This window comes from Cricetulus griseus, unplaced genomic scaffold (genome assembly GCF_003668045.3).
Source record: "Cricetulus griseus strain 17A/GY unplaced genomic scaffold, alternate assembly CriGri-PICRH-1.0 unplaced_scaffold_123, whole genome shotgun sequence".
Lineage (NCBI taxonomy): Eukaryota > Metazoa > Chordata > Mammalia > Rodentia > Cricetidae > Cricetulus > Cricetulus griseus.
The window spans coordinates 57,585-72,324 of NW_023276835.1; the positions used below are offsets into that span (position 1 = coordinate 57,585).

The window sequence follows — 14,740 nt, forward strand, 5'->3', positions numbered from 1 at the left end:
AACTCCGTGTGGGTTTGCTGAAGTTTGGTCGATGAGTTTCATCGCAGCAGCCGCAGCAAAAGAATAACAGGGGGACTAGAGAGATGCTCAGCGGTTAAGAACACTGACTGTTCTTCCAGAGGTGCTGAGTTCAATTCCCAGAAACCACATAGTGGCTCACAACCACCTTGAATGACATCTGGTGCCCTCTGCTGGCACAAGACTGTATACATAATAAATAAATAAATAATAAATAAATAAATAAAATCTTAAAAAAAAAAAAAAAGAACAACAGGGTCGTCATAGACGACTGTGAACCCAGCGCTGTGGGGACAGAGACAGGAGAATGGCCGGAGCCGGCCGGCTGTCAGCCAAGCCGCCACAGCCGCGGGTTCAGCGAGAGACCCTGCCTCACAGGAATGAGCTGGGACTTGACAGAACAGGCCGCTGGATGTCTTGCTCTGGTCTCTCACACAACAACTGTCTCTTACACCCCTAACCCCCAACTCTGCTTCCCATCACCCAGCCTCGGAATTCTTTTCTGTGGTGAAGCACCGAATCCCGCTGTCTCTGACTGGAGGCGCCCAAGCGGAAGGGGCCCTCAGGGCTGGGAGGTGACTGAGCCTAGCCACGTCCCCCTCAGCAGAGCAGGGGGAGACCCTGGCGTGGCTTCGCAGGGGCTGGGGCGGGGTGACGCGGGGATGCTGCCGCCCCGCCCCGCCCCGCCCCGCCCCGCCCATCCGATGCTGACCATGTCTGCCCTGGGGCTGCAGCGGCCCCATGGAGGCTCCTGGGCTGGCTGGAAGCTCAGCCACTTGGGACTCCCACAGCCGACAGCTCTGAGGACGGACGCCAGGAAGTGCCTCTCTGCGCTCCTGGTCGGACAGTTTGTACCTGCAGCTCCTTCGGCCGGCCCTCATTGCTGGTATCCACACATCCAGCCCCAGAGCCCCGAGTGACAGGAGGTTATCCTCCCACCCCTTGTTGACAACACCACTCCCTCCTGTCAACAACGCTGAAGAAGCTCATTGAGACACACACAGACATGAAAGGGATCAAGGACAGCGGGAGAGGGACAAGAGAGGACCAAGTCTGTGTATGTGAATATGAGCAAGATTCGTTATATACATGAGCGAAAATGTTATTGAGAAACCTTACATATAATTAATGTGTGCTAATGAAAACATTATAAACATTCAAGCAGTTAAGCAGTAAAAGCTGCTGCCGTCCTTCCACCACAGAAAGCTGACACATAAATTCTTTTCAGGGTTATTATAAAGTGCTTCAAGTCATGATTAATCCTGGAGGTGGAAGAGAGGGCACTAGACAGAGACAATAGAATTTATGCAGATATAAACATAGGGCCTTAAGAGGAGAGAGAGGGTAGGGAGGGAGGGAGGGAGGGAAGGAGGGGGGGAGGGACAGGCAGAAGCAGGCCGACCTTGAGAAGGGGAGGTGAAGACAGAAGAGCTTCAGAGTGATAGCAGCCTTCATGCCTAGACCAAATCCCTGAGGTCTCCTCCAGAGTTGTCTCAGACTATTCTCCTGAACAAATGAAAAGTTCTGATTTTTTCAAATGACCTTTTAGGGGGCAGGATCTTTCATATCATGTGATTTGGCTCAGCACAGTGTAGATGGCAGGCAGCATGGAGAAGAAGGTTCTCTAACTTGTCAAGTAACAGCACACTGCTTCTTAACTCAGTCCAAGGGAGAGCTGCACAGAGGCTATGAGATCAGGCCTCGAGAAGCAGGCTAGTGAAAGCGAGCCACAGTATCTGGTTCTTCTCTCTTGTCTCAAGCTGGCCCTCCTGGGGGGCAGGGTGTTAGGTCTCAAAGAAATACAGGACAAATGGTTAACTGAGGTGCCTATTAATATCACCCAAGCAGATGCTGGCCAGCTCCTGCAGACCATTCAGTACCTATGTCCCCCCTTCCCCCTCCCCGCCCCCCCCACGGCACTTTCCATCTGGCCCCCTGCCCTAAGCTTCTCCAGGCCAGGGCCTAGGCTTCTTTCCTCCTAGCTGGCTCCACTTCTGTATCCCTTTTGGTCCACTTCCCCAACTCTCTTCTCTCTCCTCCACCTTTCTCTCCTCCTATGGCCTGGTCTGGACCATTTCAGATGCCTCTGGCTGTATTCTTCCACACATCTACAATAAATTTTCTCCTCCACCAGACAGGAGCTGTTATGTTCTCATTTTTCATTCAGGGAGTATTGAAGCAAAGCTGACTCTTGACTTTACTTGTTCCTCTACTGGCGAACCCTTTCAGCTTCTGTAGCCAGCCTCATAGGATTGAAGATATTCCAAAGATACACATCTTTCAATCTCAGACACTAATGAAATGATGCCCCCTCCCCAAAAGGGAATCTCCCCAAGAATCTTACGTTTGGAGAATGAAAATATGCCAGCCAGAGGAGATTTATGACTTGCCAGACTAGGCCGAAGTCCACACAATGATAGGACAATCGGTGGGTGGGACCAACCTAGACAGAGGCTGCCCAGGTATCGACCCATCAGAGAAGAGGACACCTTAATTGAAGAATTGCTGCCATCATACAGTGGGCATGTCTGTGCCTCATTTCCTTGCTAAATGAGGTAGGAGAGCCCAGTCCACTGTGGGTAATACCAGCTGGGCAGCTTTCCTGTCTTTAAAACCCAGAGAACTACAAATTCTTCCTTTCTGTGCGTATGATAAGTGCATACATGCCTGCGCATTTCTGGGTGCACAGATGCCAGAGGATGACATCATTTTCTTTCACTCTCCCCTTATTCTCTTGAGACAGGGTCTCACTGAACCCTGAGTTAGGCTGGCAGACAGGAAGCCACAGTCATTCTCTGTGTCCGTCCCTTTCTGCTGAGATTACCAGTGTTTTGTGGCTAAGCTCAGCTTTTTGTGTGGATGCTGGAGACTCAAACTCAGGTTCTTACTTGTATACAGCAAGCACTCTTACTCACTGTGCCATCTCCCCAGGCAAGATGATTTTCATACATAAACAATATCACATTTATACTCAGGGCCAATGTGAACTGACTATAAAATTAAAAGATGACTAATTGATATCACATTTGCTAAAACACATGAGATTTTTCATCTGCTCCTGTGTTGATGTGCATCAGTGCCAAGGACACAAGCTGACATAATAGGTCAACAGTGAGAGCTTCTTTACACAGCAAGTTCCCTAGAAGAATGACATGTACCTTAGCATGATGTCACCTGCTATTGCCTACTGTTCTTTACAGCTCCGAGTCGCTGTTTCAACCTTGCTTCACCAGCTTCCTGGTCTCACAAAAACGAAAGCACTTATGTCTGTAAATATTAAGTTCTTACATACACCCACATTATCTGCGCTCATTCCTATGTTCCTATTTCACAAAGTTGTCAAGCAAATGATGTTTGAAAATTACTATGAAAGGCATAACTTCTGTGCTTTACTGCATCACCTGACTGCTCATGCACCTTTCCAGGTTTCTATTCTGGCAATTTACCTAAACATATTGCTTTCTTAGTGCTTTAGTCAGGGTTCTCTACAGAAACAGAACCAGGGGATAACACTTAACCTAGCTCTTGGTTCAGGGAGAGACATGGTCTCAAAGGAATAGGGCAAAGAGTGATCTAAAAGGATGACATCTTCCTCGGGTCTCCAAAGGTGCACAGGAACACACACACACACACACGCGCACAGGCACATACACCTACACATTCACCACACCTACAATGCTTACACACACCACACATGCACAAACCATAAACTTTAATACAAAAGAAAATGATCTTTTTGATGAGCAAATCAGATATGGTATGTAGATAGATATATTCCTGCAATCCATTACATTTGATGTGACTAAAGTCTTGGTCTTGTAATCTCTGGCCAGAACACATTTAAAACAGTGGGATGTATCTTTTAGTAGTGAGGGGGAAATTATGATAAAAATCTGTACCATAAATATGATAAAGTTTATGTAGGAAAAGAGCATTAGTTAGTAGGATTCCATTACATAAGGAAATTTCATCAGTGTTTTGACAATAATGACTCTAACATGAAAAGAAAAATTGTGAAGTTGATCTTTTTATGACTACTTTGCAGATATTTTGTCCATATATGAAAAAGATAATGTGTCAATGCATACACTGTTGAAAACAGTTAAATTATAAAAGATGTAGAGAAATTTTATTTGAAGAAAATATTAAAAGTGAAAAATAGTGATTCACTTTAAAGTCATTTGTTCTGAATTTATATACATATATGACCTATGACAAGAGCCTAGTAGGAAAACCCAAGGGTTAATAATCTTTCATGCTTGTGAGCACCAAGCTTGCATGTGTGGAAGCCAGAGAACATCAGGTATTCTCTCCTACCACTCTCTGCCTTATTTGCTTGAGAAATGGTCTTGCACTAACCATGGAGCTTGCTTGTCATCTAGACCAGTTGGCCAGCAAGCCCCAGGAATCTTCCTGCACTATCCCCTACTTTCAGTGCTGGGGATACAGGTATGTGTAGTCACAGCTCGGTTTTTAATGAGTACTGGGGATCTGACCTAGGTCCTGATGCTTATCCATTGAGTCATTTTCCCAGCCCAAATTAAAAATTTCTTACAGGTCCATTAGACAAAATTATTTTAAAACTACATAAAAATTAAGACTGCTGACATATTAGAAAGACATTTAAATATTTTAAATTAAAAGCAGAAAGTTATTAACTGAATTCACCAATACTAAAACTACAGATTAAGCACAGGCAACTGTTTAAGTAAACCTTAGCAAATAATTTCACTGAAACATTTATTTTTAAGAATAAAACTAGAAGCACACAGGTCAGATCTACCTAAGAATGTGCCACTGACAGACATTTCTAAACATTAGAGCATTTCTTCTGATGTGTGCAATTTCTAAAGCATTCCATAAATTATTTTATGCCAGGCTCTTCACATTAGTTGTGTTAACAGAATCCTACTACATCAGCCTTTGACACATGCAACAAATGACAATTTTACTTACATTTACAAGGTTTTGACTGTGTATATGCTGGCCAAGAGAAGACTTATGGATTTCTTCTAACCAAGGTTCTTGATATAGTGAGTTCTTTTGTGTGTATGATGTGCATGCATGTGAGGAGAGTGTTCATATGTTTGTGGCTGCACATAACATTTGCATGGATAGGTCAGAGGTTGATGTTAATGTTGGATGTATTCCTGGATCATTCTCCACTTTACTTTTAGAATGTGAATAGACTTGAGTAGACTAGCTAACCAGCAAGCTCAGGAATCTCTTGTCTCTGTCTCCCCAGCACTGGGATTATTTACAGGCATGTGCCACCATGTCTGGCTTTTGTATGGGTGCTGAGGATTTAAACTCAGGATCTCATGCTTCGGTGGCAGGCACTATACAGACTGAGCCATCTCCCCATCCCCTTTAGTGTTGTTTTGAGAACTGAACAAGTAGAGATAATCCCGCATGCTTTACATTGACACAGGTTAAATTCATTATGCCATCATGTTTGCTACAAAGAACTTACAATAATGGAGGTTTCCTTTGTTCTATATTTAGAGATACGCTCCAATGTGTCTCCATTAGTGTTCTTTTGACGGGAACCAGAACATGTTCAGGCTTATTCACATTGCTTGCAACCATATTTGGCTGTTGCTGTTGTTTTAGTTAATAAGATTAAAACGTATTCAAAGAGAAGGTTTTCCAATGTATTTACACACAGTGCATCTTTTCATGGTATCGAAGAGAACCATGAGTACTGTAGGATTTCCCACATTGTTTACATACATAGGGTTTCTCACCAGTGTGAATTCTTTCATGGCATCGAAGGGAACTGTGATCAGCGAATGCTTTCCCACAGAACTTGCACACATAAGGTTTCTCTCCCCTGTGGATTCGTTCATGGCAACGAAGAGAGCTGTGATACATAAAGGCTTTCCCACACTGTTTACACACATAGGGTTTCTCTCCGGTATGAGTCCTCTCATGGCAATGAAGGGAACTATGAAACGTGAAGGCTTTTCCACACACCCTGCACAAACAAGGTTTTAATCCGCTGTGAATTCGTTCATGTTTTTTCAATGCACTGCTCAACACAAAGGCTTTCCCACATTGCTTACACCCATAGGATTTCTCTCCACTGTGAATCTGTTCATGGCATCTAAGAGCATTGTGATACGTGAAGTTTTTCCCACATTGCTTGCATGCATAGGGCTTCTCTCCACTATGAATCCGTTCGTGGCATTTAAGAGAACCTTGACAACTGAATGCTTTCCCACACAGCTTACATACATAAGGTTTCTCTCCACTATGGATCCTTTCATGACATTGAAGAGTACTGAAAGCAATGAAAGCTTTCCCACATACCTTACATTCATAAGGTTTCACTCCAGTATGAATTCGTTCGTGTCTTCGCAAGGCACTAGAACAAGCGAATGCTTTTCCACATTGCTTGTATATATAGGGTTTCTCTAAACTGTGGATCTTTTCATGGCATTGAAGGGAACTGTGATCGCTGAAGGCTATCCCACATTGATTACACATGTATTTTATTCCATTGTGAGTTTGTTCATGACTTTCAACCTTACTCAAAGAAGGAAAGACTTTCAGAAATTGCTTGCATTTATAGGGTTTCTCTCCACTATGGGTCCTTTCATGGCGGCGAAGGCCACTGGAATAAGTGAAGGTTTTGCCACATTGCTTACATGTATAAAGCTGTTCTCCAGTATGTGTTCTTTCATGTGTCAAGAAAGAACTGGAAGAGAGAAAGGCTTTACCACATACTTTACATATATATGGCTCATGTCCATTATGTGTTATGTGCTGTTGAGTATCAGTGAGAGTCAAAAAGTCTTTCCCACACTGCTTTAAAACACAAGATTCTTCTGTATCGTGTATTCTTTCAGGGATTTGAACATAACTGTGTCTACTAAAACCTTCCTTAGTTTGCTTACATTCATAAGTTTTCTCTTCCATTTGAGTTGTTACATGTTCCAGAAAACACTGGGGAGAACTAAAGACTTTCCCACATTCCTTATTTGTACCTGGCTTCTCTGCATATTCTTGATTTTCACATGGTTTGTATCCAGTCTGAACTGCAATGGGAAGAATTTTCCTTAAATATTCATAGTCATCTTCAAGAGTCTGGTCTTCTTGCTTTTTTGCTGGAATGTAGATCCAGAAAAAAAAAACACTCTGAGTTAATACAACTCTATGGAAAATTATTAGATTCTAAGTAGGTTTCTAGTACAACATGACCATGACTATTTTATTATCAAAATTTCTGTTTCTGTACAAATAATGGAGGTGTATTCATCAGCAAAACTACTGTTTTCTCATGGACAAAACAAGACAATGATTTCCCCCTCACCTATGGCAGCCAGGTTCCTGAAGGTTTCCTGCATCACATCTCTGTGTAGCCTCTTTTGGGAAGAATTCAGTAAAGCCCATTCCTCTGGGGTGAAGTTCACAGCAACATCCTCGAAGGATACAGACTCCTGAAAAATGACACATTATTTTCAGGAAGGGTGAGATACATTGGAGATATCCACTCAGTGCATATGATGTTGTTTTTTGTTTTGTTTTGTTTTTTTGGTTTTTCAAGACAGGGTTTCTCTGTAGGTTTTGAGAATGTCCTGAAACTCTTTGAAGACAAGGCTGGCCTTGAAACTCACAGAGATCCGCCTGCCTCTGCCTCCTGAGTGCTGGGATTAAAGGTGTGCACACGCCTGGCGCATATGATATTGTGTTACAGAATGTTGTGTTGTCCAATGTTAAATCCATGTAATGCTCATCAGTGTTCTGGTCAGTGCTCTCTCTCACTATTTAGCAATGTAATTTCAATGCTAGGCTGGAACTATATCATACAGCAGAAGCAGATGCCTGTTAAGCTGTTCAGTTACCCAGTAAAATCTGTACAATGGTTCTGTTACACCGCTCCTACTGGGCCAGGCACAGCACTGCATGCTTTTAATCCCAGCCCTCGGGAGCAGAGGCAGGCAGATCTTGAGTCTGAGGCCAGTCTTACATAGTTCTAGGTCAGCTAGTGAGGCTCTGTCTTAAAAAAAAAATCCCACTAGTCAGTATCCATAATAGAGTTAACAGCAGCTATGTGGAGACTATTCTTTTTTTTTTATAAGATTTTATTTATTTATTATGTATACAACATTCTGCTTCCATGTATATCTGCACACCAGAAGAGGGTACCAGATCTCATAACGGATGGTCGTGAGCCACCATGTGGTTGATGGGAATTGAACTCAGGACCTCTGGAAGAGCAGTCAGTGTTGGGGAAAGTACTTCTGTGTATGTTTACCTTATTGATTGTTGAATAAAATACTGTTTGGCCAATGAGACAGCAAGTTAGATGAAACTAGGAGTCAAAGAGGATTCTGGGAAATGTAGTAGAAAAGTGCTGATCCAGGCAGGAAGTGACATGGCAAGGAGACTCATATTTAAGCGAAAGAGAAACAGGAAGGGCCCTCTTTTCCCCTTCCTCCTCCAGCGGCAGGATGTGAGCCACCGGCAAGGAGGGACGCCAATAAGGCGTCCGATAAGTCTTATAAAATATATAGATTTATGATAATTAAGACTGAGCTAACAGATGAGAAGTCCTAGTCATTGGCCAAGCAGCTTTGAACCTAATACAAGTTTCTGTGTATTCATTTGGGCCTAACTCAGGCGGGCGGCTAGCTTAAAGCTCACAAGTGGCGGTGGGGCTCAGTCGGCTTTTGGTGGAAAGATTTATCGTACAAGTCAGTGCTCTTAACCTCTGAGCCATCTCTCCAGCCCATGGAGACTTTTCTTAGAACAGGCCTTGGAAAAGCATTTGACTCTCAAGCATGAGGGCCTGAGTTTGAAACCTCCCCCTCCCAATTCTACATAAAACAGCTGGGCATAGTAGAACACAGCACTGTCGATTACAGGTGGAGACACGAGGATCCCCGATGCATACTGGTTAGCCAATCTAGTACAACTAGTAAGCTTCAGGCAAAAACAAAAACAAAAACAAAAAAAGCCCCCCAAAAAAGCCCTTTTCTCAAAAGGTGGACAGCATCCCTGAGGAGTGACCCAAGACTGTTCTCTGACTTCCACATGAATGTGTATACATGTTTGTTACGTGTGCAAACATCTGTAAGCATATACATGCAGTAAAAAAGATACATCTTGGGGCTGGAGAGATGGCTCAGAGGTTAAGAGCACTGGCTGTTCTTTCAGAGGTCCTGAGTTCAATTCCCAGCAACCACATGGTGGCTCACAACCATCCATTATGAGATCTGGTGCCCTCTTCTGGTGTGCAGATATACATGGAAGCAGAATGTTGTATACATAATAAATAAAATCTTAAAAAAAAAAAAAGATACATCTTCAACTTTCCCTGAGGTCTGGGGCCTGGTATTTGGCTGGATCTCACTAGCCAACCGGTGGAGAGGGACTCGGTGTTCTAGTTTATGGCAGCAACTGTCCCTTTACATGTCTGCAAGCTTCTGACATGCTTATCAGAAAGATCCCACTTGGTCAGAATGAAAATATGCTCTGGAGGATTAGTCTCCAATGAGCTGGTCTGACAGCTAATACAGAATGAACACTTCATCTCTCAATTTCTTCCTCAGGATGCTGTGCATCATCATCTTTGGCTACACAGAGAAACCTTGTACTTGATATCTGATTGGCAATCTTAAATACTGTGAAAGACCCATGAAGGATAACCTACTATGATAATGTGAAAAGACTTGAGTTTTTCATTATAAATGAGGGGAATGGCATTGTTAGGAGGGGATTCTGTGAGATGTACTTAAGAAATATAATTATTTCTCAGCACATCTTGACTACTAACCCAGGATTTCCTTTACCAGAAGATCCATACATATAAATAAAGAGAAAGTCCCCGGAAGAATGACCCATGGAAATATATATGAACTGAGTATTTTACAAAAGGGTTTAGACAAAATAACAGCATGTGGCTTCAATACCCTGATATCAAAAATAGATAACCCAGAAAAAAAAATCAACCAAAGAACTTCAGAGTTAAACTACACCATAGACCAAATGCATTTAACAGCCATTTACAGACTAGTCCATCAAATTGCAGAGTGCACGTTCTTCTCAGCATCAGATGGGAGATTTCCCCAAATACATCACATATTAGGTGATAAAGCATTAGCGAATACACACACACACACACACACACACACACAGAGAGAGAGAGAGAGGGAGAGAGAGAGAGTGAGAGAGAGAGAGAGAGAGAGAGAGAGAGAGAGAAACTAACTAAACTATCAAAAAATTTTTTTAAAAACCAGAAACCCAAACATACTCTGAAATGCTTTTCTTACATTGTATCAGATCAAAAACATCAACTTGCAAAGTACTTAATTTGGAAAATTAAGAAACCCAGGGCCAGGAAGACAAATTAATTGGTAAATAAAGTGCTTGCCACCTAAGCATAAAGATCTAACTTGGATCCCTAGAGCTCATATTAAAAAGCTGGGCATGGTGGCACACTCCATGTGCTGGGGACTTGTAAAACCTGCAGTTGTGAAACTATTAAAGGAAAATAAAATGAAGCCAATTGTTTGTAGAATGAATATATGATAATAAAAATAAACAAAAAGGAACCTTTACTAGATATAATGTAATTTTGAAAACAAGACTAAGCGGGACAGAAAATTGGGAAGAGGTAGGGGTTGGGATGAATCTGGGAGGAGTTAGGAGAAATGAAAGTGAAAATGATAAAAATACATTACAAGCATGTAGGAAATTCTCAAAAAATATTATTTTAAAAAAGAAGAGACTAGCAAGTAATTATGGGAAAGATAAGCAATCTTGAAGTGATCCACACACAACCAGAAGAGCCAGCGATTCACAATTATGCAGGTATCAACAGTGTCTTGGGGTTTCTGTTACTGTAATAAACACCATTACCAAAAGCATCTTAGGGAGGAAAACGTTTCCTTCAGCTTACATGTACCAATCACAATTCATCAGGAAGGAAAGTCAGGGCTGAACTGAAGCAGAGGCCAAGGAGAATCAGTGCTTACTGGCTTGCTCCACCTGGTTTCTTGTAGTACACAGGTCCACCAGCTCAGGAATGGCACCACCCAGTAAGATGGGCCCTTCTGTATCAACCAAGAAAATGTACCACAGGCTTGCCCACAGGCCAATATGATGGAAGCATTTTCTCAATTGAGGGTCCCTCTTCCAAAATGACTCTAGCTGGTGTCAAACTGACATAAAATGAGCCAGTACAAGCATTAATGGCACAATTTAACTTGCTTAATACACTCAAAGATAAATTAGTATTTACTTGGAAACATGCACACATTTCCCTTTCCCATGAAGAATAATCAAATTATACCCTGAAATGGAAAAGACAAAATTCGAGGGTTTTGACAAGTCATAGTCAAGTATCTTTTGATGTGTAAAGTTTCCCTTAGATATGCAGAAGATAAGCAGATTAGCAAGTATAACGCCACAAAAACAAAATCAAGAATTAAAAATCTAATAACTGACATTAGATGCAAGAGAGCCTTTGACAATATTCCACTCCATGTCGTGATCAAAGCTCAGCAGCTAGTATGCACAGGAGGAACACACATTAGGATAAGAAGGGTTTTCATGACAAACACATAACTAGTAATACCATGCTAAATGAGGGAAAACACTGAAAGCATTTTCTCAAAGATCAGAAAAAATTACTAGGAAACTACCCATTCCTCTTCTTGAATACAGTACTAAACTATTAGCTAGAGCAATTATGCAAGCAAAAGCTACAACAGTCATACGAATCAGAAAGAAGGAAATCAAACCATCCCTATTTCAATACACAGAAAACCATAACCAGGTACTATAGTGTACACCAGGAAGCACACAGTACATGAGAGTCTAAGACAGTAGGGTTTAAGAGATCCTGGCCAGACAGGGTACATAGTTATACTCTCTCTGTAAAAAGCAACACATCCAAGAAAACCAAGTACAGATCAAAAGATTATACCAAAAGGACTTTTAGATCTTAAGAGATTATAAACTATTTAGGAAGGCAGGATGGTACAAAATCAACAGGCAATGCCCAGTACATTTTCTCCTAGTGAATAATGAACTTCCCACAGAGATACATTGTCAGAAGAGAGCACACCCACACCCACACACCCACACACACCCACACACACCCACACCCACCCACACATCCACATCCACACACACACACACACACAGGGCAAACCTCACTGATTATGTGAAAATTTTCAACAAAGGTAGTTTTAGGTCACTTGAGAAAGAATAATAAAGGGGAAGGGTGTGAAGGTAGGTGGGTAGGGAAGTTTGGGGAGGAGTTGGGAGAGAGGAAAAGTGTGATCAGAACATATTACATGAAAATTTTCAATTAAACAAGGCATTAGAAAAAGAAAGACCTACCATGATCATGGATCGCTAAAATAACCCAAATAACATAGATTCAGTGAAATTGCCATAAAATTATCACAACATTTTACACAAAACTAGAAACAATGCTTAAACTTGGTATGAAATCACAAGAGATCAGGAGACCCCTGTAGGGGAAGCTGTAGCCAAGCCTTGTTAGGGGCTGGCTACAAGAGTACCTGAGGGCTTGTGAGGGCGTGGTCAGAGTGAGTAGGGGGACTGCGTTTTCGGTTTCGGTTTCTCTCTTTGCTTCTTGCTGTACAGACTACCACCGGCTGGCTGGTTCGCTCTGTAAGTAAGGCTTTTCCCTATTAAATACCCTTATATTTCTACCTGACTCCGTATTGGTAATTTCTTACTATAGACCCCAAGCTAACCTGGGTGGGTGGGGGAGGAGCAGTGCTCTTTCAAAACACACTGCAGGTGACAGAGAGAACAAACAAAACACGACAGCCCGCCAGGATAGTGCCATAAATACAGATGCATAGTCCAACGGAAGAGAAAAGAGAACACAGAAATAAACCCATTTGGTTGGCTGATACTCAACAAAGGTGCCAAAAAATATACACCGAGGAACGACGGCATGGCTGAGAAGTGATGGTGTTAATACTGGATTTCTTCACGGAGATGTCTGATACTAAACTAGACTCCTAGAGAAATTACACCGCAGGGGGGAAAAAAAATCAATTCAAAAACTGCTCACTGGTTGCCTCAAAATGATTGGCTGACCAGAAAAGACAAAACAGGAGTAAGCACCGTCTATGTGGCCAGCCCCCAGGAGAAGCCCTTTTCTCCTAGCTATGTCCTGACAAGCTTTCACCCCTCCTTCCGTCGGGGCCTTCGCCCTGATCTCTTCAGTTAACACGGAGAAACTGCATCAATCCCTACAAGCGGTCCCGCTGCAACTCCGTTCCCAGTTTCTCTCGGGGATCGGTGGGTGGGTTGCCCGGGCCATGACCCTGGGAACCGGGGTTTCAACTGTCAATCCGGGAAAAAAGCCTTTGGACGGGGGACAAAGTCGTGGGTTTTAGAGACGGCTTCCCTGCCAGGGACCGAAGACTGAAGCCCGCTCTCCCCCCCGCCCCCGCCCCGCCCCGGCCCGGCCCCGGTCCGTAGCACTCCGACCCGGTCCCAGGACCCGAGGGGCCCGCCGCCCGCCCGCCCCCCGCCGCCCGCCGCCGATCCCCATCCCCGGCGCTCACCATGGCTGCGCTCGCCGCCTCCTGCGGCCTCATGTGGCTCCCGGTCCAGCCGCCCGGACTCCAGGCGGACCGGACGGCGCTGCCAGGAATAAAGATGGCGGAGAAGGAACTTCCGCTCCGTTCTCCGGCGCTCCTGGCCAAGCCAGTTGCACCGGATCACCACTTTTTACATCCAAATCTCTGGACTGTGCGACCTGACTCTGTTACTAGGTTTGGAGGTCATTAAAAAAAAACAACCAACGAGGCCGAACAGCTTGGGACTCCATAAACGCACAGGATAGGGTCGCAGCCTCGGCGGCCCCGGAAGGAAAGGCGGGTGACGCTCTTCCGCTTGCCCGCCCGGGACCCCATAGAACGACTCACACGGGTCGGCGTCACACTGAGCTGACGAAGGAGCCCGAGCCCTGTGCTCTCGACACACCAGGGGTGCCTGCCGGCTGCAGCGTCACCGCAGTCGCTCTTGGCCGGGTCTTCACTGGCGAGAGCCGGCTGGCCTTGCACGTTACTGCAGACCGCAGAAGGCGCCTCCGGCTGCGGTGACGCCGCCCGCCGCGTTTCTGCCCTCCGCGCCCCTCCTGCTCCCAATGCGAAGTCTGGGGTTCCTAAGTGTCAGTGTCCCCCGGGGACAGTCCCTGCGCTCAGAGAACACACTGAAGCAGGGCAGCCTGATGCCATTCTTGAGCCACTTAGAATGAGGCAGTTCTGTTCAGAGCCGAGTCTTCCTTAAAACTTTTTTAAAAAAAAGTTGTACCCATTTCCATTCAAGAAAAGATAAGCGTGTAACGAGAGAATACAACCAGCCGGGCGGTGGTGGCGCACGCCTTTAGTCCCAGCACACAGGAGGCAGAGGCAGGAGGATCTCTGTGAGTTCGAGACTAGTCTGGTTTACAAGAGCTAGTTCCAGGACAGCCTCCAAAGCCACAGAGAAACCCTGTCTCAAAAAACAAAAACAACAACAACAAAAAGAGAATACAACCATTCAGTGCATATGGAAACTGGAGTTGTATGCTGTCAGTATTCCACAGAGGGAAGAGAAACATTTGAATTCTTACACAGGAAGAGCCTGTTTCATCCACATTTACAAGGACAGAGAAGGCAACAGTATTTTAAGCCTGAGAGCTAACACCACTCCATAACAAGGCATCCTCTCTGAAAATGTT

At 44.0% G+C, this 14,740-nt stretch overlaps 1 protein-coding gene across 2 annotated transcripts; it reads right to left on the reverse strand.

Annotated features, from left to right (window-relative positions):
- Nucleotides 1–3,914: 3,914 nt before the first annotated feature.
- LOC118237753 (zinc finger protein 14-like) lies at nucleotides 3,915–13,840 on the reverse strand. Of its 2 annotated transcripts, none has more exons than XM_035453702.1 (3): nucleotides 13,581–13,840; nucleotides 7,334–7,460; nucleotides 3,915–7,127 (listed from the first exon to the last, which is right to left on the reverse strand). In XM_035453702.1, the coding sequence occupies exons 1-3, from the start codon at nucleotides 13,611–13,613 to the stop codon at nucleotides 5,677–5,679; spliced, it is 1,611 nt and encodes a 536-aa protein (XP_035309593.1). In that variant the 5' UTR covers nucleotides 13,614–13,840; the 3' UTR covers nucleotides 3,915–5,676. The 2 variants fall into 2 exon arrangements, with proteins under 2 accessions (XP_035309593.1, XP_035309594.1); XM_035453703.1 differs by lacking the exon at nucleotides 13,581–13,840 and adding an exon at nucleotides 12,756–13,297.
- Nucleotides 13,841–14,740: the final 900 nt, after the last annotated feature.

What these genes read in the sequence shown, in the direction of transcription:
- LOC118237753 (XM_035453702.1), bottom strand. Translation starts at nt 13,613, where the DNA reads ATGAGGCCGCAGGAGGCGGCGAGCGCAGCCATG. An exon ending in AGGCGGCGAGCGCAGCCATG is followed by an intron (nt 7,461 to 13,580) that starts GTGAGCGCCGGG and finishes GTCATTTTTCAG; the next exon opens with GAGTCTGTATCCTTCGAGGA. An exon ending in CAGGAACCTGGCTGCCATAG is followed by an intron (nt 7,128 to 7,333) that starts GTGAGGGGGAAA and finishes TCTACATTCCAG; the next exon opens with CAAAAAAGCAAGAAGACCAG.